The sequence below is a fragment of the Thamnophis sirtalis genome, unplaced genomic scaffold, assembly GCF_051295495.1.
Source record: "Thamnophis sirtalis isolate CommonGarterSnake01/CBP01778 unplaced genomic scaffold, rThaSir2_p1.2 scaffold_10, whole genome shotgun sequence".
Classification (NCBI taxonomy): domain Eukaryota; kingdom Metazoa; phylum Chordata; class Lepidosauria; order Squamata; family Natricidae; genus Thamnophis; species Thamnophis sirtalis.
This window is the reverse complement of record NW_028261390.1, coordinates 55,268,204-55,290,926: the sequence shown is the minus strand read 5'-3', so window position 1 is coordinate 55,290,926 and position 22,723 is coordinate 55,268,204. Positions and strand designations below refer to the sequence as shown.

The following is a 22,723-nucleotide window of genomic DNA, read 5'->3' as shown; positions in this document are numbered from 1 at the left end:
CACCTGTTATTCATGCAAAAAAGAACAGATTACCAGAAATTTATTTTCAGGTTTTTTTAACATATGGCTATCACAGCTTCTGTTCTGGTCTTTCCATATTTTAAAAAAGGAAAAACCTCAAAAAATTGTCTTGGTAAAGATAGGGGCTTGACTGAAGCCAATCAAGATATGATGAATACTACAATCTGTATAATTAAGTGAAATCATCCATTTGCCTGGGAAGAAAGGCAAGAAATAGCCTGATCCTGTGTACCAGTTCCTTGATATTTAGTTCAGAAATACCACTTAAATTTCCAGTTATACCAAGCATTACTTATATACTGTATGTGTAAGCAATTTTCTTGCAATAGCAGTTTTAAAAGAATAATAAAGGAAGAGCTGATTTTTTTAGAAATTGCATTCTACCCTATGCACTTTAATTCAGTTTTGACACTTGTAAAACATTGCAATAGTTGTGTAACCATCCCCAGATAGAGATAGAAATGGTGCCCAGAATTATAAGATCGAACCCCCTCTCCTGACAGATTTTAAGAAAGGGGAAGGCCTTGATCAGGCCACCATCTTGATTTTTAAAGACTTTTTGTGAATGTCTTAATGCAGGAGTCTTCCCTAGTGAGCAGTATACCTAGATGTTGAGGGCCCAGTTAAAACGATTCTGCAAGATTTACAAACTTCCATATGTATCTTATATATAAATGGTGGTGAAGTTAGAAGATCTACTATTTTGTGGGAAATATTCACTTTTTGTTTACCCCTATGATGTTTTTACTGATTGCAATTCAATAGCACTTCTTTCATTTGTTTGCTATAAGCATACAATATATTCCCAGTTTAAATTTTAATCATTTGTAAAAAACAAAACAAAATAGCATGGATATAAAATCAATAACATATGTTAGTGAATTTATCATTTCGTTTCCAATTCTGAACAAGTTTAATTACATGCTTCTTGCCATTCTATTAGATTACAGTAATTATTTTGATTTAGTATGTTTAATAATTTATTTATATAACTAATGTAGAAAATTAAAGTATTAAGATGTACATAGTTCTATTGAATTGATAGAAATGTATTTAGGGATTTTGTAGTTTCCTATCACTGATTTATTCTTGGGAAAATGCATGTACTGTATAACATTGTTTAATTTGCTTCCCAATTATTATAGGAATATACAATGGATGTTTTCTTTCGTCAGACATGGGTTGACAAGAGATTAAAATATGATAGTCCCATTGAAATTCTAAGATTAAACAACTTGATGGTTAACAAAGTGTGGACCCCAGATACTTTCTTTCGGAATGGAAAAAAATCTGTGTCTCATAACATGACAGCCCCAAATAAACTATTTAGAATTATGAGAAATGGCACCATTCTATATACAATGAGGTACCTGCTTTATATATTCTGTACATTTACATGATTTAATAATTGCTGATGTACTATCCTATGTCAGGACTAATTTTACATGGTTCCTATAGGCTCACCATAAGTGCTGAATGTCCCATGAGATTGGTGGATTTCCCAATGGATGGACATGCCTGTCCGCTAAAATTTGGAAGCTGTAAGTCCCCATTTTGACATTTTACTTATGGTACTAAAGCTCAATTTTTGTTCTTGTTGTAAGAAACAGGTCAGTGAATAGCCACAGGCTTGTATCTTTGTCAAAAAAGAAAGCTGGTGCCCCTGAAAGCAACAGGAATGCTTTCACTGGGTTTTAAGATAAGTTCTTAAGACAAATATTTTGTCCATTATTTTTTTTCTAAATACATCTTGTTCAGATGCATATCCAAAGAGCGAAATGATCTACACCTGGACAAAAGGGCCAAAAAATTCAGTGGAAGTCCCTGAAGAGTCTTCTAGTTTAGTTCAATATGACCTACTTGGACATACAGCATCTACTGACACAATTAAATCTATCACAGGTAAGATTCTTCCATTTCAGGTTTAGATAAATGTGCTTGCTCTTTGCTGGGTAATTCTTTAGGAGACAAAGTGAAAATGGTTGAAAAGGCAATTAAAAACATGGGAGTTTGCAGCAAGTGACATGTTTCATAGCTACATGTTTGTCAATGCTAATCATTAATTGTGACTTAGCGTACAATAAAAACTTGCAGATAGTCCAAATAAATTCATATTAAAAAGCTGCTAGAGCAAATGTATCAAGTGTAACAATTATTACTGTTTGTGATGATTTTTAAAGTCATGTTTGAATATAGCAATAGGCAGAACAGCAAGAGAAGTGACAACATTGATGGTCTGTGGGTGACAATTTTAAACATTAATTTTGTTGTTTATGTTATATGAAGATTTTAATCCTGTAGTGTAACTCAGGACAGAATTAGGTAGTGGAGGGAGAAGATGTAGCTGACATATTTTTGAATGGCATTATTGATAGCAAGAGGAAAAAATATTTTCATAATGAAGTGGAAATTATCAGTCAGTGAGACACTATTGATCCCTTATGGATTCATTCAGAAAGACTTTATACAAAGAAGTTATCAAGGGGTAACAATCAAATCTTCACACATTTTCTATTCAGTATTTGAGGCTTTTTAAAAACAATCTTCTAACCCAGTGCCTTTAAATTTGCATCCTATTAAATTAAGTTTCAATAGCAGCCAATATTGGACTAATTATTTCATGCAAGAAATGTTAACTATGTAGAAGTAAATTAATTTTTTCATTGATGTACCTTGATAAGAATTGAGTAAATTGCATCCTATTCTATCAATTTGTGATCATCAAAGGCTCTCTGAAGGTTCAATAAACTTTTTTCCATTGCTGCCAAAGGCGGCATTATTTTGCTTTGTTTCTTCCATGTTTCTTTGGAAGAGCTTATGAATTAATATAAATATGAGATAAACTTAAGAAAACTTATTTATCAACATACTTTTGAAATTCATTTTATTTTTCTATGATATATTTAATTACTTCTTAATTACCTCCCTATAACGGGGGTGAGAGATCATTCTACTTTTTTAAAAAAATATAACTTACCTTGATTGATTCATTTATTTTCTGTTCTGAAAAAATATCATTTGTCATTTGGAACACTGAACCTGAAAAACAAGTTGCCTAAAAGAAAATACTTATTTGAGGAGATACAAGTATCACCCAGACATTTGATAGCATCCTTTCATCAATTTGTATATTTTTCCTACAAGTTTTTCTTGCTTTCTTGATGTATGTATGTATGTATGTATGTAATGTATGTAACATAATACCAGGATATAACATAAGATCAAGAGAATCTTCTGCACTGTGTCCTGGTGGGTTCCACCACAAAACCGCGATGCCCTTATCCGCGCCGACATAAGTGCGGAGGCAAATCCGCGGCGTCCGAAGCGCTAATAAAAAAACGACCCTACCGCCGCGACAACAGCGCGGTGACAGAAGGGCATTCTACATGCTTCGTTCTTTGCCTCCAGAGGTAGCCCTCCTCCTCCAGCTGACAGCGGCAGCGGGCACGGGGCAAAGCGGGCTGCCCAGCAGCAGCAGCCCGCGGGAAGGGTCCAGCACAGCCGCGGGGGGCATCAGGAAGCGGAGGAGGATGCGGCAGCGGCGGCGGCTGAGGCTCTCCCGGGCCGGCGAAGCGGGCTTGCCCGGTGGCGGCGGCCGCCCATCCAAGGAGATGTTGTTGAGGAAGAAGAGGGCGGCCTGCCTCTGCCAGGCAAGCCCGCTTCGCCGGCCCCGGGAGAGCCTCAGCCGCTGCCGCTGCTGCGTCCTCCTCCGCCGCCAGCGTCGGCGGCCCTGCTCGCCCCCCCCGCGGGCTTCCTGCTGCCCCCCGCGGCTGAGCTGGACCCTTCCCGCGGGCTGCTGCTGCTGGGCAGCCCGCTTTGCCCCGTGCCTGCTGCCGCTGTCAGCTGGAGGAGGAGGGCTACCTTTGGAGGCAAAGAACGAAGCATGTAGAACGCCCTTCTGTCACCGCGCTGTTGTCCCCGCGGTGATGACGCGCGATGATGACGTCGCGACTTTAGTGACGCGATTTAATCTCCGCTATTTTGCGTAGCGCGGTTTTGTCGTGCCACGGTCCTGGTGCAATCCAGTTTCAGCAATAGATGCTCTAGGTGTGTGCAGAATCTGTGCAAATTTCACAGGAGGCCCCCTAACTCTATCAATGGCCTTGTCAATACTTCCTTGACAGCAATAGCAAAATATTATTATTATTATTATTATTATTATTATTATTATTATTATTGCCAACTAATTAAATGCAACGAAAATGAAGCCTACAAATACTTAGGCATTCTGCAGTTGGATAATATCAAGCATGGAGAAGTAAAAACTATTGTCAGGCAAGAGTACACCAACAGAGTTAGGAAAAACATGCACCGGCTGATTATTTAAAAGAAAGTCAAGAACATCTATTAATCGAAGTAAAGAACAAAAATCTACTGAAGGCCCAACAGACGAAACAAGAATACAGAAAAGATGTGATAAAATCAAGAATGGAGAGTTGGCAGAACAAAGCACTGCATGGCCAATTTCTGGAAAAAATAAAAGATAAAGTGGACAGTGAACAAACTTAGTTATGGTTAACAACAGGTACATTAAAGAAAGAAACAGAGTCACTAATCCTGGCTGTGCAAGAACAAGCTATCCGCACAAATGCCATTAAGGCCAAAATCGAAAAAACCTCTGATGATGCCAAATGCAGACTTTGCAAAGAAGCTGATGAAACTGTTGATCACATACTCAGCTGCTGTAAAAAAATCGCGCAGACTGATTATAAATTGCGGCACAATTCAGTAGCGCAAATGATCCATTGGAATTTGTGCAAAAATTATAATATTAAAACAGCAACAAACTGGTGGGAACATCAGCCTGAAAAAGTCACTGAAAATCAGATGGTCAAGATCTTGTGGGATTTTCGCATACAAAGAGACAAAATACTGGCACATAATACACCAGACATCACACTGGTTGAGAAAAATAAGGTCACAATCATAGACATCGCAATACCAGGTGATAGCAGGGTCGCCGAGAAGGAACATGAAAAAATCGCAAAATACCAGGACTTAAATATCAAAATTCAACGACTATGGCACAAACCAGCAGTGGTAATTCCAGTGGTAATTGGCACACTGGGTGCTATTCCAAAAGCACTGGAATTACATTTAAAACAGTTAAAAATTGACAAAATTGCCATCAGTCAAATGCAAAAAGCCGCACTGCTTGGGACTGCACGCATATTACGAAAATACGTTACAACATCCTAGGCCCCTGGGTGGGGCCCGACTAGTAACCAATGCCAAATCCGGCGAAACAACTGGCCGCTGTGATACAATTGTATAATAATGATTGTATCACAGCGGCCAGTTGTTTCGCCGGATTTGGCATTGGTTACTAGTCGGGCCCCACCCAGGGGCCTAGGACATTGTAACGATAATAATATGCAACATCTAGAAATATTGGCTAAAAAAACAACAAGTGGCAATGAACAAGCTGAAGAAATTGCTCCAACACCTGAACAAATTGGCCAGCCTGTGGAAGAAATGAACATACAGGATGAAGACCCTCCTGTGCAACAACTTGAAAGTGTAGAGCTAAAATGCTGAAAGAAAAAATTTAAAACCACAAGAAAATGTAGAAAGAAAAAGACTACCTATCATTCATGAAGGGCCTAGCAAACGAGTGAAAGATCTGTTAACTGCTGAACAACATTTTAACTTCTATATGAAGTTCTATATGAAGCACACTATATGAAACCAACCAATTAATGTATAGCACAGCCACCGTTATAACTGCAAAACTAGGTTATAAAATGCCAAAAAAGAAACCCACTGAAACACCAAAGTGGGAAATTCGACTTGAAAATAAAATTTAAAAAACTACAAGGGGATATCAGTAATCTGAAGTTCTTGAAAGAAGGAAAACTAAAGAACAAAAAACTGAAAAATAGTTTACACAAAAAATACAACCTGGAGGAAAAAACAATAATGGAAATTATGGAAGAACTAAAACAACGTGCAATAGCAACAGCAAAGAAAATTGCGAAGGACGAATAAAACAATATCGTGAAACTGTCCAGTTGAGAAGAAAACCAACACCTCTTCTACTGGTCCCTTGATGAAAATCGAATCCAAACTAATATTCACCCATGTATAAAAAAACTTTGAACTTTTGGAAAGAACTGTGGGAAAACCCAGTGGAACACAACAACACTGCCTCCTGGATCAAAGATATTCAGCAACAAACAACACAAAACAAGATGGAAAATATTTTAATAAAAACTGACGTGGTGGCAAAACAAGCAAAGAAGGTCAAGAACTGGAGTGCACCTGGCCTGGATGAACTACATGGATACTGGCTAAAACACCTGATCAGCCTCCATCATCGCATGGCTACTCAACTTGATCAAATGCTTCAAAATACAACAAGCGAAGAATGGTTAACAGCTGGCTGAACATACTTGATAATGAAAGATCCAGAAAAAGGCACAGAACCAAGCAACTATCGCCCAATTACTTGTCTGCCAACAATGTTCAAACTTTTTATAAGGATACTGGCAAATTCAGTATTCAATCATCTGATGGAAAACAGTTTGTATCACAGTTTTGTGTAACAAAAAGGAAATTATAAAAAATCAAGAGGAACAAAAGATCAGCTGCTCATAGACAAAATGGTACTAAAAAATGCAAAACAAAGAAAAACAAATTTAAATATGGCCTGGATTGATTACAAGAAAGCATTTGACTCATTACCCTACAGCTGGGTTAACACCTGTCTGGAAAACTTTGGAATCAGCAAAAATATCTGTACATTTTTGAAAGCAAATATGCAAAAATGGAAAACAGTTCTAACAACAAATGGGGAGAACATTGGTGAAGTCAATATTAGATGAGGAATCTTCCAAGGGGATTCACTTTCACCACTACTGTTCAAGATTGCATTAATTCCACTGACAATAATCCTACGAAACACAAAACTGGGATACCAAATCTCAAGGCAACATGGCAAGATAAACCATCTACTATACATGGATGACTTAAAAATGTATGCGAAAAGCCCCACCGAATGTACAGTAAATCAATACTCAACACAGTTCAACTGTTCAGCAGTGACATCAAAATGAATTTTGGACTTGAAAAATGTGCTATATTATCCATGCGGTGAGGAAAAATGGAAAAAACAGAAGGAATAGAACTGGGAAATGGAAATATACTGAAAGCATTAGCAAAGGATGATGGTTACAAGTACCTAGGCATATTGGAAGCAGATAACATCTTGAATGGAAAAGTCAAAGAGTCAATGCAAAAGAAATACATCAGGGGGGTCCGCAAAATATGAAAATCAAAGCTGAATGCTGGAAACATAATTTAAACCATTAATACATGGGCAGTTCCAGTGATACGCTACTCAGCTGGAATCATCAACTGGACTCTGGCTGAACTGGAAAACCTGGACCGGGAAACACGCAAACTTTTGAATATGTACCATGCTTTACATCCACGAAGTGACATCGACAGGTTGTATCTGCCAAGAAAAATAGAGGGCAGGGGGCTATTGCAAATCCATCAAACTGTAGAAGAAAAAAACAAAGTTTGAATGATTATGTGAACCAAAGTACAGAAAAATTGCTGCAGACTGTGAAAAGGGAGAACAGCATAAAAACAACAGAAACAAAGGCAGAATATAAGGAAAAACGGCTGGATGACAGATTAAATAGATGGAAAACCAAAGCTTTGAATGCACAGCATTTTAAAAACATTGAAGGAAAATGTGATGACAACTTGACATGGACATGGCTTAAGATGGGAATTATCAAGAAAGAAATGGAAGGCTTAATACTGGCTGTACAAGAACAAGCACTACAAACTAATGCCATGAAAGCGAAGATACAAAAATTTACTGACATCCCAAACTGCTGACTTTGCAATAACAAAGTCGAAACTGTTTCACATTTAATATGTGAATGCAGCAAAATCGCAGAAACTGATTACAAAGCTAGACATGACCGAGTTGCTAAATTAATCCTCTGGTCATTATGTAAAAAATATGATTTACCTGTATCCTGAAAGTCATGGGAACATAAAGTGGAAAAAGTTATCGAAAATGAGAAGGTGAAGATGTTGTGGGACTTTCGAATACAAACGGATCGTCATTTGGAGCACAACACGGTTTAGAGGGCTGAAGTGTACAGTTTATTGATATCGCTGTTCCTGGAGATGCCAGAGTCAAAGAAAAAGAACTAGAAAAAATCATGAAATATCATGAGCTATCCGTCAAAACGGCTATGGATGAAGCATGTAACAGTGATACCCACTGTCATCGGGGCACTTGGCACCATGTCCAAGAATTTTACAAGATACATCAACAAATTGCAGCTTCCTGCAATAACACCAGTGGAACTGCAAAAAACTGCGCTACTTGGAACATCTTATATTTTAAGAAGGTACTTGGTGGGGGAGGCTGTTTTCGCCTTCCCCGGGCTCTTATAAAGCCTCTGGAGCCTGGGGAGGGTGAAAAAAGCATGCAACAATGGTGTGTGTGTGCCTGTCATGCGTGCATGCGCACTGGGGGGGGGGTCACACATTGCATTATTGGTATGGCATGCCCATGCATGACCCCCCTGTGCTCCCCCTGCTTTTGGTATGTGAGCCAAAAAAGGTTCGCCATCGCTGCCTTATGTGAACTAGGGGGTTGCTAAAGATCTGGTGGGCCAGTGAGGAAGGAGGGTAGGGGAAGAACCATGAAAGGCTACCCTTAAACTGCTGTGGCTGAAGTCAATAAGGGAGGTGAGAATAGCCATCAAAGACTGGCTCCAAGGCGATCCCTGGATCGTCAAAGTGTACTAGGACTTATGGGATGTTTTCAATGAAAAGGGGTCAGATGCGCTCCCACCCAACCAGCCGACCAAGTATTCCATAGAAATCCTACTGGGAGCCAAACTACCCAAACCTAAACTACCCATTCCATGACTCCTAGAGAATTGGAGGAACTGCAGAATTTATATACAAATACCTGATACCTGATGGTTTCATCTAGCCTGCCAGACTGAGAGTAGCTGCCCCAAGGGTGGCTGCCCTGTCACTGTTTATGGAAAAGAAGGATGGGTCCTTTTATCTATGCCCTTAATGCTTAGGGGGCCTAATGCTGTCAGCAGGGAAAATGTCTTTGATGAAGGCCATGCTAGCCTATTTGGCCAAGGGGAAGGTCTTGACCAAATTGGATGTGCGGGAGAATCATGGCAGAGGATGAGTGGAAAATGGCTTTCAATTTTCCCTTAGGATGTTTCCAAGTCCTCCCTTTCAGACTGCAAGAGGCCTCTGCTGTCCTCGTGCAGCTGATAAATGAAGTGCTGCATGAACACCTGTACAAGGGAGTGCTAGTCTACCTGAATGATATTTTAATCTATACTGAGACAAAGGCAGACATGTAAAACTAGTCAGAGCTGTGTTTCATTGCATCTTATTGAAACCAGAGGTTATGTCTTCCCTACACCCTGGGTCGTAACCACCACTTGAGCCCATTATGATTGAGGGAAAGCAACACTTTGAAGTCAAAGACATTTTGGACTCCTGTATATATTGGGGGAAAACCCAGTACTTAGTAGCATGGGAAGACTCCCCTCCCTCAGAGACTGAATGGGTTGATTCCATATTAAAGCCTCCAGAGTGCTTTAAAAAATCCCATGAACAGTACCCAGATAAACTTCATTGAATTATCTGCTAATTAGAAATTTCTGTTTGTCTTTCCCTCCCCTCTTCTTTTTCCTTTACATGATTAGCATCTCTGTCAAGGGGGCAAAATGTCAGGACTGCCAAGCTCAGTTTGCTGCCTCATAGGCATCCTGACATCAAAGGCTAGAGGGAGGGGGACAATAAAGCTCTATGTATACGTGTTGGGAAATAGGGAGGGGGGAATGACAGGGGTTAAAGACCAGACAACTTCAGAACCAGTTTGTACCATCATCCAAGGCCAGGCATCCTGAGAACAAGTGTGAATTACCCCAAAAACATTTTAGCATTTTCAGAACACTTAAGCGAATTCTGATTGGCTGAAGAACGAGAGGTCATAGAGTAGGCCTGGGATGAGGGGAAACCTTTCTGTATCTTGTGAGGTGGGAAACCCAGAGCTAGTCTGACTTTACTGCAGCCAATATATTTTTAGTAAAGAAACTTTTGCTTCAACCCAATGGAGTTGAGGGTCTTTCTTTCCTAAGGGATCAAACTGGGGCAGGTATGACAAGCTTTCTGAAGAATTACAACTCCCCAAGCAGCCTTTTAAAGCCCTAAACAACCTTTCTGAATCCTTAAACAGCATAGTTCAGGACTTTCCTTCTCTTTATTGCCCATTATAATTAGATGGATCTACCTGAGAATTTTATTTCAAAACATTTGGCAGGCACCATCTTTTGGAAGGCCAACTTGAGGAAAATCAAATGGTACTGATTTCTTCTTTGTTTTAAGATCTATTACCATTTCTTGGGTTTACTTTGTCATTCCTGGATTATTCTCTACTCCTAATTTCCTTCACAGAGATAAAAGTAGCTGAGGCTTCCAGAAAGGCTGCAATATAAGATGTGACCTATTTTACTTTAGCTTCTTGTGATTTTAGGAAGATATGAAAAAACTAGAGATTTTCTTTTCTGATTTTTCATGATTCACTGTTTGATGGGTTGTTTTTTTAAATTAAGATATATGAAGTGAAGTGTTGGGGTTTTGTTCTTGTTGTTTTGGCTTTTATTAGGTGAATATGTGGTCATGACAGTACACTTCCATCTCCGAAGGAAAATGGGATATTTTATGATACAGACATATATTCCGTGCATCATGACTGTGATCCTCTCCCAGGTGTCATTTTGGATTAACAAAGAGTCCGTTCCTGCCAGAACTGTTTTTGGTAAGTGTCACCATTGACTATGCTTGCCTTAACCATGTTGTGTCTTCTCTTTTCAAATCAATATTAGTATAGCAAAAGTATTAAGAAAGATTACCACAAAAAGAAAAGCGAGGTTAGTAGTGACGATTATATCTGTTATACCATAATATACTTCACTATAACTCTTTAGTGAAAGAGTGAAGCTTAGAGAAGTAGAATATTAATGTTCTATTTATTCTATTTATTCTATTTATATTAATATAGAATAGAAAATCAGAAGTTGCAGGTGCTCCTTCACTTTAAAGAAGGGCCCTGGACAGCCATTTGTCTGAAATAGCATAAGGTCTCTTGCTCGAACAGAGTGTTTCCACTAGATGACCTCCAAGGTCTGTTCAAATTCTATTTGTCTATGTTCTGATATGTTCTAAAATATTTTCTAACACCTTTACTAGGTGAGTTATGATGGAAAAAAATTGAAAATAGAAGAAACCTAAGGAATATACTGTATATTGTGCTTCAGTTAAATAGTACGTTGTGTTCCTATTGTTGTTTACCCAAGTAAGAACAAAATCTATTATTTTGGTCCTTTGACAAAGGACCAGTCTTTATTTACATGGAGATATACTTCAAAATCTGAACTGAAGCATTGAGGTACAGAATAAATATGACTGCTCCCAGTTTTCCATCTGGAAAACTCCGTTCCTTGTCCACAGCATATGACAATGGCTCTATGACAATATGCCACAGCCGAGGTGGTGCAGTGGTTAGGGTGCAGTACTGCAGGCCACTTCAGCTGGCTGTTATCTGCAGTTCAGTGGTTCTAATCTCACCGGCTCAAGGTTGACTCAGCCTTCCATCCTTCCGAGGTGGGTGAAATGAGGACCTGGATTGTTGGGGGCGATATGCTGACTCTGTAAACCGCTTAGAGAGGGCTGAAAGCCCTAGGAAGCGGTATGTAAGTCTAACTGCTATTGCTATTGCTAACTCACCATGGCCATCTCACCAAAGCCAACTCACAATGGCCAACTCATCACAGAACAATTCTCTGCAGGACAACAGTTACACTAATATTAAGGAAATAGTGGAATAAAATCATAAAAGATAGGATGCCAAAGGAGAGACAAAATGAAATGTGAATGACAAAAATTAAAATATTTTTAACTATTTTAAATAATTACATTGAGTTTTTGAATTGTTCTGCAGTGAGTTGTCCTGTGGTGAGTTGGCCATGGCAAGTTGTCCTGCAGTAAGTTGGCCATGGTGAGTTGTTACATTCCATATAACAATAGGATGTGACCCCACCACCAAGCCCCAAACCAGTGCTAATGATGACGCGGACAAAAACTTTCTCATTGAGACGAATCCCAGTCAAACTGGATGAGATCAACTGGGTGATTCTGGTAGAGGAGAGAGTGGGGAAAGGAATGCATCAGCAGTCACTCATCATGAGTAGAAAATATATAATTTAATTTATTCAAAATAAAATTAGAATACAAAATACAGAACTCAAAAAAGGTATCCAAAAGGAAACACACACACACACACACACACACACACCAATTTAAAAAGAAAAAGACCAACCCCCTCTATTACATATACATATAACATCCCCTCTAGAATACTGATTAATAGGTTACTACAACATTAGTACCCTCCCCTTACAAACTGACTGTCCCAAGCATTTTAATCTACTACATCTATTTACAAATTGTTGACCTGTCTTCTATAAGTTATTTTAATGACAAAGTACCTAACAGGAATAATAAGAATAAAATTAAAGTTTCAAAACTAACAAACTGTTATTGTAATCCACTTGTAGAAAATTTCCCAGAGCATCTTATCTATCCCAAGTCATCCCAAAAGTTATAAATAGTTCATCCTGAAGCAAAATCCATGTTTGCTTAATTAAATATAATAATCTCCAGAATTAGTCTGTCTTCCGAGCAAAATCCAAATAGAAATAGTAACCAGTTAACTGTAATAATTGCAATTGCTTGTAGGTGTCGGCAGATCTGTTGCTTGATTATCTTTTCAAGGCTCTTCCTAGATATAGATGTCAGACTTATTGGTTTGTAGATTCCATTTTTCCCTTTTTTGAAGATGGGAATCTTCAAAAGATTGAATCTTCAAAAATAAGATTCCACCCCCCTTTTGCATCATGGCAGATGCTAAGAAGCAATTAAGCAACTTCCTTGTCATTGTCCCCCATTAGTGTTATTGATTGTTTCCTTCACTTTTTTCTTGTTTTTTATATGTTGAAATAAATGCTTTCAGATTTTTTTTTTACATTTGTTGCAAGTTTTAGTTAATCTTAATCTTTGCAGATTTGGGCTATATGCTGGTATTCTGCCTCAGTTATGTATCCCTCATTCCATTTTTTTATACTTACCCTTTTTGTGTTTCAGTTTATCAGAGAGTCCAATCATGCTGGCCTCTTCTTGGATTTCCTTATTTCTGTTATTGTGGTGGACTGGGCTTTTGTAATTATATATTTTAGTGTTTCCCAAGCTTCTTGGGTTGTTTTCTCCTTTAAGATTTTCATGCATGGATTCCTTCCCAAGCTTTCTCTATGTTTGTCAAAATCAACTCTTTTTAAGTGTAAGAAGCTGGTTTTATTATGTTCTATTGTTTTGCATGCATTATATCAAATTCCAGTATGATATGGTCACTCTCCCCCATGGTTCCCCTAACTTCCACCCCCTTTTTTTTCCTTTTCTTCTCTTTTAGTAAGAATTGGGTCCAATATAGCTGTCCCTTTAGTTCTCTCCTCTAACTTTTGGATGACAAAGTTGTCAGCTAGATTAATCAGGAACCTGTTTAATCTTTCACATGATGCAGTATTTGTCTTCTAGCTGATGCGAGAGTGAAGTCCTCCTTTTTTTTTTACTATGGCTTATTTCCTACATACATTTCAGTGGTGGGATTCAAATAATTCAACAACCGGTTCTCTGCTCTAATGACCAGCTAGGTAGGCGTGGCTCGGTGGCCATGGCTAACTCAACGTCACTCACATCAATGGGCATTTTGCTTTAGTTGTTACAATGTCATAAGAGTTAACCGGAGAGGCAGTTTCTGTAAGCAGGGCAATAAAGATGAGGCTAGAAACAACACCAGAATGTTTCCTTCCTGCCTTCCTTACAGGATTAGCCCTGTAAAGTGGGGAAAAAAACAAAAGGAGATTTCTTCCAACAACCGGTTCTCTGAACTGCTTAGAAAGTTAACAACCGGTTCTCCCGGATAGGTGCGAACCGGCTGAATCCCACCACTGATACATTTGTTAACTGAGTGGCAAAAAGTTCATCTATTTCTTCTGCTTGGTTGGGTGCTCTGTAGTATACATCTATGGCAATGTCATTCTTTTTTTCTTTTATATCAACCCATATGCATTCTAGGAGGCTTTCATCCTTAATGAAAAGGTTCCAACTGGCAAACCCAACCAATTCAGCACTCCGAGACAATCAACTTTCTCAAAGAATTGTTTGATTGAGTGCATCATTTCGGCACGCATGAAAGCAAAACCAACTCTAACTATTTCCCGTGGTTTCGGTATAATTAAAGAATAGATATTTCCCTCACTCCTTGTCACAGGTCACATTGTCCAGTTAGGTGTTCTGGCGTCTTCCTGGCAACTCCTTCTAGTCTCTGGCCAGCATCTGTTGAGATGAACTTGGTCCCTACAGGACCATCTGTTGTTATTGTCTGGTTTGACATTCAAAACCTCTCCCATACTGTGTGGCAAACTAAGGAATGAAAAGATAGCTGTGACAGCCTAGTTCCATTTCGAAGTTGACAATCGGATCCCCTTAGAAAGTGAGAAGCACCTGGAAAACATCAAGCCCGCACACACACATTAATAAAGCCAGGGGTTCCCTAGGTCTCCAGGGAGACCCATTTGGTTTCTGGGATGAAGCTTCCTTATCAATTAATCTCCCTTCATATTCTGCGCTTTCACAGCTTCTGACCTTGGGTATCCTTTCCACTGGACCAGGTAATGGAGTTTCCCCTTGTATAGGCTAGAATCCAGGATCCTTTTAACCTCATAGCGTGTCTCCCTTTCCACTACAATTGGACCTGGAGCTACCCTGGCTACTAGCCTTAGTGCTGACCCCACCACCGGCTTAAGCAAACTGTAATGGAACACGGGGTGCACTTTTCCCACTAGACATGGCAGTTTCAACTCTACTGTAACTGGATTTATGATTTTCACTATTGGAAAAGGCCCTACAAACTTTAGACCCAGCTTTCAGCAGGGCAGCTTCAATTTCAGATACTTTGTAGATAAATACACTTTCTCTCCTGTGTGAAACAGTTTCAGGGTGACTGTCTACTGTCTACCTGCACTTTCTGAGTCTCCATCACCTTGGCCAGCGCTTGTTTTATATTTCCCCATGCATTTTGCAAATAACTCACCCACTCAGTCAAGTTCCCTGAGAAAGGGGGTTCCCAAGGTATTCTGGCATAGGTACAAATTCCACCCCTGTAGTTACTTTGAATAGGGCAAGCCCTGTGCTGCTAGGTACAGCATTATTGTACACAACTTCAGCAAAACTGCAGGAAGTCCATCTAGTTAGATTGCTGGTAGTTGACATAGCAGTTGAAGTACTACTCAATCATTGCCTTGGCCCCATTCATACTCAGATGGAATGTAGAACTAAGCCCTTGAGTTGATCCTATCACAGTGTTTGATAGATTAGACCTTTTTGGCATCTTGCATGCATGCATGTGCCAGAAACTGGAAAAGCAGATTATCTTCTGGTTTCCAGCATACACATGCTCGCTGGCCACCTGGTCTTCCAGTTTCTGGCACACATGCAGGTGTAAAGACCAGCTGTACAATGTGCATACACTGGCTGTGCCTTTTCTTTTGGGGAGCCTAGCACCTCAGAGGTAAGCGGTGCCAGCATTCCCAGGGCTTGGCTTGGGGGGCCAGCAGGCGGGAGAGCTTCAACTCTGGCTGGAATGAAGCACCCCCCATCCCGCCACTGAGGACAAGCCAGCGCAGCCCCTCTCTTATCCGTAAATGGTACCTTCCTGCTTCCCAGCCGGCCCCACACACGTCTTATCTCTCAGCAGTGCCTCCATGCTACGGTCTCCTCCGGCCCTCCTAGGGCAGCTCACCTCCCCAGCAGTTCCTACTTTTCCTCCTAGCTGCTCCAGTATACCAGCCGGAAGCAGCAGCATGAGAACTGCCGATGCCCTCTAACCCCTTGTGGCTGTAGGAGCAGCAGGCGAGGTGATCAGCCGCCCAGCAAGCGAACACTGCCCTGCTGCCCCATGCACCTGAGCCAGCCAGACGCTCTGGACTGTGGACATGTGCTAGTGCTGTGGTCTGGAGGGCTGGGGCCACACAAGAATCCCACTCAGGTGGAGAGAGAGGGAAGCCCACACCCATCCATCCTGGCTGGCAGCTCTGCTCCCCTTGCTCTTTCAGGTTCCAGCACACCAGCCACCTGGTCTTTACATGCGTGGGAGTGCCAGAAACCGAAAGAGCAGCCACCCAGTGCACATGTGTGAACCAGAAAGTTGATCTTCTGGTTTCTGGCATGTGCATGTGCACTGGCCAGCTGGTCTTTGCGCACACATGCATCCCAGAAACCGGAAGATCATCTTCCTGGTGTACGCATGGGTACTAGGCAGCTGCTCTTTCAGTTTCTGCTGTTTCCATACGTGTGAAGACCAGCTGGCCAGTGTGCTGGAACCTGGAAGAGAAATGGACAACTGCTCACATGCCCAGAGAGATGACTCTGGGTGCCACTTCCGTTAAGTATGCCATAGGTTCACCATCACAGTTCTATCAGCCTTATGAACTTCCTCCCAAACTTAGCAGTGAATTGGACCTCCCCCGGTCTGAGATGACTCTCTTTGGCACCCCATGCAGTCAGTATATATGCTGCAGGAACAGCTTGGCAAGTTTCTGGGCAGATGGGAGGCTTGGGAAGGCTATGAAGTATGCTTGTTTGGAAAAAAGGTGTATCATCATCCAAATGACAGTGCTTCCCCCACTTTCTGGGAGTTCAACTATAAAGTCCTTTGCTATCTCCTCCCAGGGCTGGGTCATCTCCACCACTTGTTGTAGCAGATCTGAACTTTTCCCTAAGAACCTGAAGTGGCCAGCTTGCTTGGTGTCATGACTCCAGTGCAGGACTTGGTCTCATAGGCTACTAGGGACATACAGCTTGTATCCCTTCCATGCCAGTCCTTCTCTTGACATCAGCTTTCCCCCATGAGCTCTGAACCACAGCTAAGATTGTAACTCCCATTTTAGTTGTTGGGTTAGCTTGCCACTGGGGTCTAATGACTTCCTTCTGACCTGCTGCCTTGTGTGTGCCTGTTTGAGCTGCTCTCTGGTTTGGGGGGATGATGGCATTTATCACTTTTTTGGCTACTCTTGTACTGTGTCATGTGGGAAAGGTCGTCAGCTAAAAAGTTCTTCCCCTCTGGGATGTACGTCAGCATGAAGTTGAACCAATCAAAGTACTGCATCTTCTGCACTTGTTTCAACTAAAGTTTTCAGGGGGCCCTTAGTGCCTCCAAATTCTTGTGATCAGTCCACACTTCAAAAGGCACTTTAGTCCACTTGAGGAGTAAAGCTGTGAGCCCATCTCACAGAGAGTGCTTTCTTTTTCCTCACTGCCCAGTACCTCTCAGTTTTGTTGAATTTTCAGCAGGTGCAAGTGCATGGCTACCGCTTACCCTCTCAGTTTTTCTGGAGGAGTACTTCCCCTACTGCCACATTGCTGGCATCTGCTTGGATGACAAAGGGCTCCTGAGAGTTTGAGTGATTTAGGACCAGCTCCTCTTCAAACAATGTCTTCAATTCCTCAAAAGCTCACTGGTACTCCATCGTCCAGTTTAGTGGCTGACTTGGCCAAGGTTTTCCTCTCCTTCCTCCCATTTTTAACTGTTTGGTGATTGGCAGGGCGATCTTTGCAAAGGAATGAATGAATTGTCTGTAAAAGTTTGTGAACCCCAGAAAAAGCTCTGCCGTTGCTTTCAGGTTTGAGGGGCTTGCCATTCTAAGATGGCTTTTACTTTCCCTGGGTCCCTCTATACGCCATCGCACAACACTTGCTAGCCCAGGTAGTCTAAGTGAGTCTTATGGAATTCGCACTTGGATAGTTTGATGTACTCAAGGGTTTCTTGAGAACCCGGTGTATTAATTTTACATGCTCCTCCATCATTTCTGTAAATATGAGGATGTCGTTCAGGTACACTAGGACCCATTTGTACAGGTGATCATGCAGTGCCTCATTAACTAGCTGCATGAATACAGTAGGGGGCCCTTGGCACCCATATGGCATTACTTTGAACTGGAATCTTCCTAACAAGCATTTTAAGGCTGTTTTCCACTTATCGCCCTCTTTGAACCTCATGCATCTAGCTTGGTGAAGATATTCCCCTTGGCCAAATGGCCTAACATGTCCTTCATTAGGAGAAGGGAGATAAACTATGTTTATCCCTGTGCACATTCTATGCACAGTCTCATTGTCCCATCCTTCTCCTTAAACAGTACCAGGACTGCCACACAGGATTTGGCCAGTTGAATAAAGCCCTGGACTAGGTTTTTGTCTTCTTTGGGGTCATAGAGTAATCTTTGGTTTGGGGAACTTCACCCCCAGAAGGATTTCAATAGCACAGTCAGTAGGGCGGTGGGGAGGTAAGACATCATATTCCTTATCACAGAAAACCTCCTCCACATTCCTCTACTTTATAGGAATGAGCAGAGATCCTGGCGGCTGCTCCAAGACAGTCTTCAAACCTTTGGTGTCTACCCCTTTGCTCACTGCTCTTCTGCTTCTTCTCCAAGGGCTCTCATTGGAGGGAAGAGCCCATCTTTTTCTCTCCCATTTGTCACCATATGGTAGGGCCCCACTTACCTAGCTAGAATAGCCCCAGTATTACCGTCTCCATCATTTTTGGTGCTGTCACAAATTAGATGGTCTCTTGATTCTGGCCTGTCTCTAGCCACATGGGCTCTGTCAAGTGAGTCACGAGAGAGCCCCCATCCATGAGCCATCCACCTGCTTGAATCTCATGGATTGGGGCAGCTTTCTCATTCGTGTTCCTAGTTTCAGCACTGTTGACATGTTCATTAAACACCAGGTACAGCCTGAGTCTATGAGTGCCTCCATTTCTCCCTGGGCTCCCAACTTCGATGCTATAATCTTCACTGGAATTGAAAAGGGCCAGATGGCTCCACACCATTGGGTCACTTTCCCCTTCATCCTCACTCTTGTAGGGGATTGGCTGCTGGTCCTCCTCAGCCAGAGTTCTCTCTCCCTCACTGCTAGGGGAGGATACCTCTTTGACCTGGCATGCCACAGTAGATTTCTCTCACCCCATAGGTGTATCCTATAGGCCACCCAACCAAGCAGAAAAAATAGATTTCCTTTTTGCTAACCAATTAACACATATATGTAGGAAACACGCTACAATAGTAATGGGGAACTTCAATTACCCTGATATCAATTGGAAAACTAATTCTGCACCAAATGAGAAATCAAATAGGTTCCTAACCAACCTAGCTGACACCTTTGTTGCCCAAAAGGTGGACGAGGGAACTAGAGGGACAGCCATACTGGATTTAATATTTACAAACAGAGAAGAAGTGATACAGGGAGTTGAAACTGCAGGAACCTTGGGTGAGAGTGACCATGTCATACTAGAATTCAACATAACACAAACACAAGCAATAGAACATAGTGACACCAGAATCTTAGATTTTAAAAGAGCTGATTTTAATAAACTCAGAGAGAACTTGGGAAAGATTCCTTGGATGAAAATCCTAAAAGGGAAAACAACTCAAGAATCTTGAGAATCTCTGAAAAATATGGTCATGAAAGCCCACCAGCACAATACTGCTGAGAAACAAAAACAACAAATCCAAGAAGAAACCAGCATGTCTGCATAAAGATCTCGCTGACAAATTGAAAGAAAAAAAAAGGACAAGTACAAAAAATTGTACATAACTAAGGCAGGATATCAGCAGATAGCCCGAATCTGCAAAGATGAAGTCAAGAAAGCAAAGGCTCAGAATGAAAAAAGACTTGCACCAAAAGTCAAAGATAATAAAAAAAAAGTTTCTTCCAACATAGAAACAACAAGAAAAAAAAATCAAGGAAACAGTCGGTCCACTAAAGAGAGAAGACGGCAAGGAAGTAGCAGGCAATAGAGAGAAAGCAGAGCTGTTTAACTCATTCTTTGCATCAGTCTTCATGCAAAAAGAAACCATAGCCCAACCAACCACAAACATAATTGTAAAAAAACAGACTGGAAATAAAAGTTAAAATAAGCAAAAAACAAAACAAAAAAAAACAGTAAGAGAACACCGGTCTGATCTTGATGACTACAAATCACCGTGACTTGATGGATTACATCCAAGACTTATAAAGGAACTAGCAGATGTCATCTCAGAACCACTGCACCACATCTTTCAAAAATCCTGGAACACTGGGGAACTACCAGAGGACTGGAAAAGTGCTGATGTGGTTCCCATCTTCAAAAAAGGAAAAAAAAACAGACCAGAGGTGGGTTGCTCCCAGTTTGGCCCGGATCGAGCGAACTGGTAGTAAAAAAAGTAGAAACCCACCAATGAAACAGACCCAGGAAACTACACACCAATCAGCCTAACATCAATACCCGGGAAGATACTGGAAAAGACAATAAAAAAACAGATCAGCCAACATCTAGAAATGAGTAAAGTAATAACTAGCAGCCAGCACAGGTTTGTTAAAAGCAGATCATGCCAAACCAATATTACTTTATTCTTCAACATAGAGACTAAATTAGTAGACCAGTGAAATACTGTGGACATAATATACTTAGACTTCAGCAAGGCATTCAACAAAGTAGACCACAACCTACTTTATAAGCTAGAAAAAAGTGGGATAGATAGCTTCACCACCAGATGGATTCACAACTGGCTGACAAACTGTACTCAATGAGTAATCCTTAATGTGTCCAAGTCTACATGGAGAGAAGTAAACAGTGGGGTACCACAAAGTTCCATCTTAGGCCCAGTACTCTTCAATATCTTCATAAAGACTTAGATGAGGGATTAGAAGGGGGACTTACCAAATTTGCCGATGATACTAAGGTGGCAGGAATAGCTAACACCCAGTTAGATCCATCCAGATGGATCTTGATGGATCTTGACAGACATGAACACTGGGCCCTATCTAACAAAATGAAATTCAATGTAGAGAAAAGTAAAGTCCTACACTTGAGTAAAAAAAAACACCAAAATACACAAATAAACTGGGTGAAACTAGGCTTAATAGCAGTAACTATGAGAGGCATCTTGGAGTCTTACTGGACAACCAGCTAAATATGAGCCAGCTAAATATGAGCCAGCAATGTGCAGCGGCAGCCAAAAAAGCCAATTCCAATCCTAAATTGCATTAATATAGGAATACAATCAAGATCAAGTGAGGTACTAACACCACTCTATAAACACACCTAGAGTACTGCATCCAGTTTTGGTCACCACACTATAAAAAGATGTTGAGACTCTAGAAAAAGTGCAGAGAATCAGGATGATTAGGGAACTGGAGACTAAAACATATGAAGAACAGTTACAGGAACTGGGCATGGCTACTCTAGTGAAGAGAAGGACCAGGGGAGACATGATAGCAGTGTTCCAATATTTGAGGAGCTGCCACAGAAAGGAGGGGGTCAAGCTATTTTCCAAAGCACCTGAAGGCTGGACAAGGAATAATGGATGGAAACTGACAAAGGAGAGATTCAACCTAGAAATAAGGAGAAATTTTCTGACAGTGAGAGCAATCAACCAATGGAACAGCTTGCCTTTGGAAGTTGTGAGGGCTTCATCACTTGAGTCTTTCAAGAAGATATTGGACTGCCATTTGTCAGAAATGGTGTAGGGTCTCCTGATTGAGTGTGGAAGGATAAGACTAGATGACCTATAAGGAAATTTTGTTAGGTCAGAACTGGAATTCATTACCCCTAATAGCTTCCCAAGCTTGGGATAGCTGATGAAGTATTTTAATGGAGATTCAGGTTAATGTCAGAGTTCCAAATAACATCCAAAAGTAAATCAGAGTCCAAAGCAAAGTATTCCTCAAAGTTCCAATTTATTAAGAGAGTCATATTGGCACATCTATGAAAACCCAAATCTGAAAGCTTCCCAGTTTTCCCCATGATTTTGCCCCCACACCCACAAGTCCATCACATGGTCCAATCTTCCACTGCCATGCTGGCAGTTCCATCCATCCAGTTCCGGTCAGGTGCAAAGGTGTAAAGACAAAGGATGACCTTGGATTCTAGAAAGAAATTTTATTTTGACAACATCACATTCTACTCCTTACTCTTCCTCCTCCCAATTCCCCACTAATGAACCAGCATAGTAAAATAAGAGAGAGTGTGGCAGGCCAAAGATCCAGAAAGGAATATCACTGCAGGCCTAACATATGGTTTGTTTGGAAGGTTTGCCAGGAGAAAATCTCTTTTTTTGTCTAAAAAGAACATGGCAGCCCAAATTTGCATCTGAACCATTAGAGTTTGCAGCAATATATAAAAGAAACTTGTTTATATACAATAATATAAAGTATGGTGCATGTATACAATACCCATGCAGCAGAAGCCAGAACAGCCAGAACTCACAGAAGCACAGAATAAATATAATCACACAAACTGTAGAATAACAGAAGCGCATCTCTCTCTCTCTCTCTCTCTCTCTGTGTGTGTGTGTGTGTGTGTGTGTTTTCTTTCCAGCAGTGCAGAAGTGGTTGGCATTGCCTTCTATAAGGATTTTTTTAAAACTTCTCAGTATATCCTATAGTCCTGGGAAACCATGGGGATGTTCTGACCGAGCTCCAAAACACGACAAGCCCTTTGTAGTTAACGAAATATTCCCTTTATTAGGAGCACATAGCAGGC

At 41.0% G+C, this 22,723-nt stretch overlaps 1 protein-coding gene across 2 annotated transcripts in view; it reads left to right on the top strand.

The window, feature by feature from the left end:
- Window positions 1–22,723, top strand: part of LOC106547394 (gamma-aminobutyric acid receptor subunit alpha-4) — an 84,801-nt gene that overhangs the window by 23,178 nt on the left and 38,900 nt on the right. For both annotated transcript variants that reach the window (XM_014064540.2, XM_014064541.2), the window contains 4 exons: window positions 1,167–1,387; window positions 1,480–1,562; window positions 1,780–1,923; window positions 10,694–10,846. In XM_014064540.2, coding sequence (XP_013920015.2) covers window positions 1,167–1,387; window positions 1,480–1,562; window positions 1,780–1,923; window positions 10,694–10,846 — 601 coding nt within the window. The remainder of the gene's footprint in view (window positions 1–1,166; window positions 1,388–1,479; window positions 1,563–1,779; window positions 1,924–10,693; window positions 10,847–22,723) is intronic.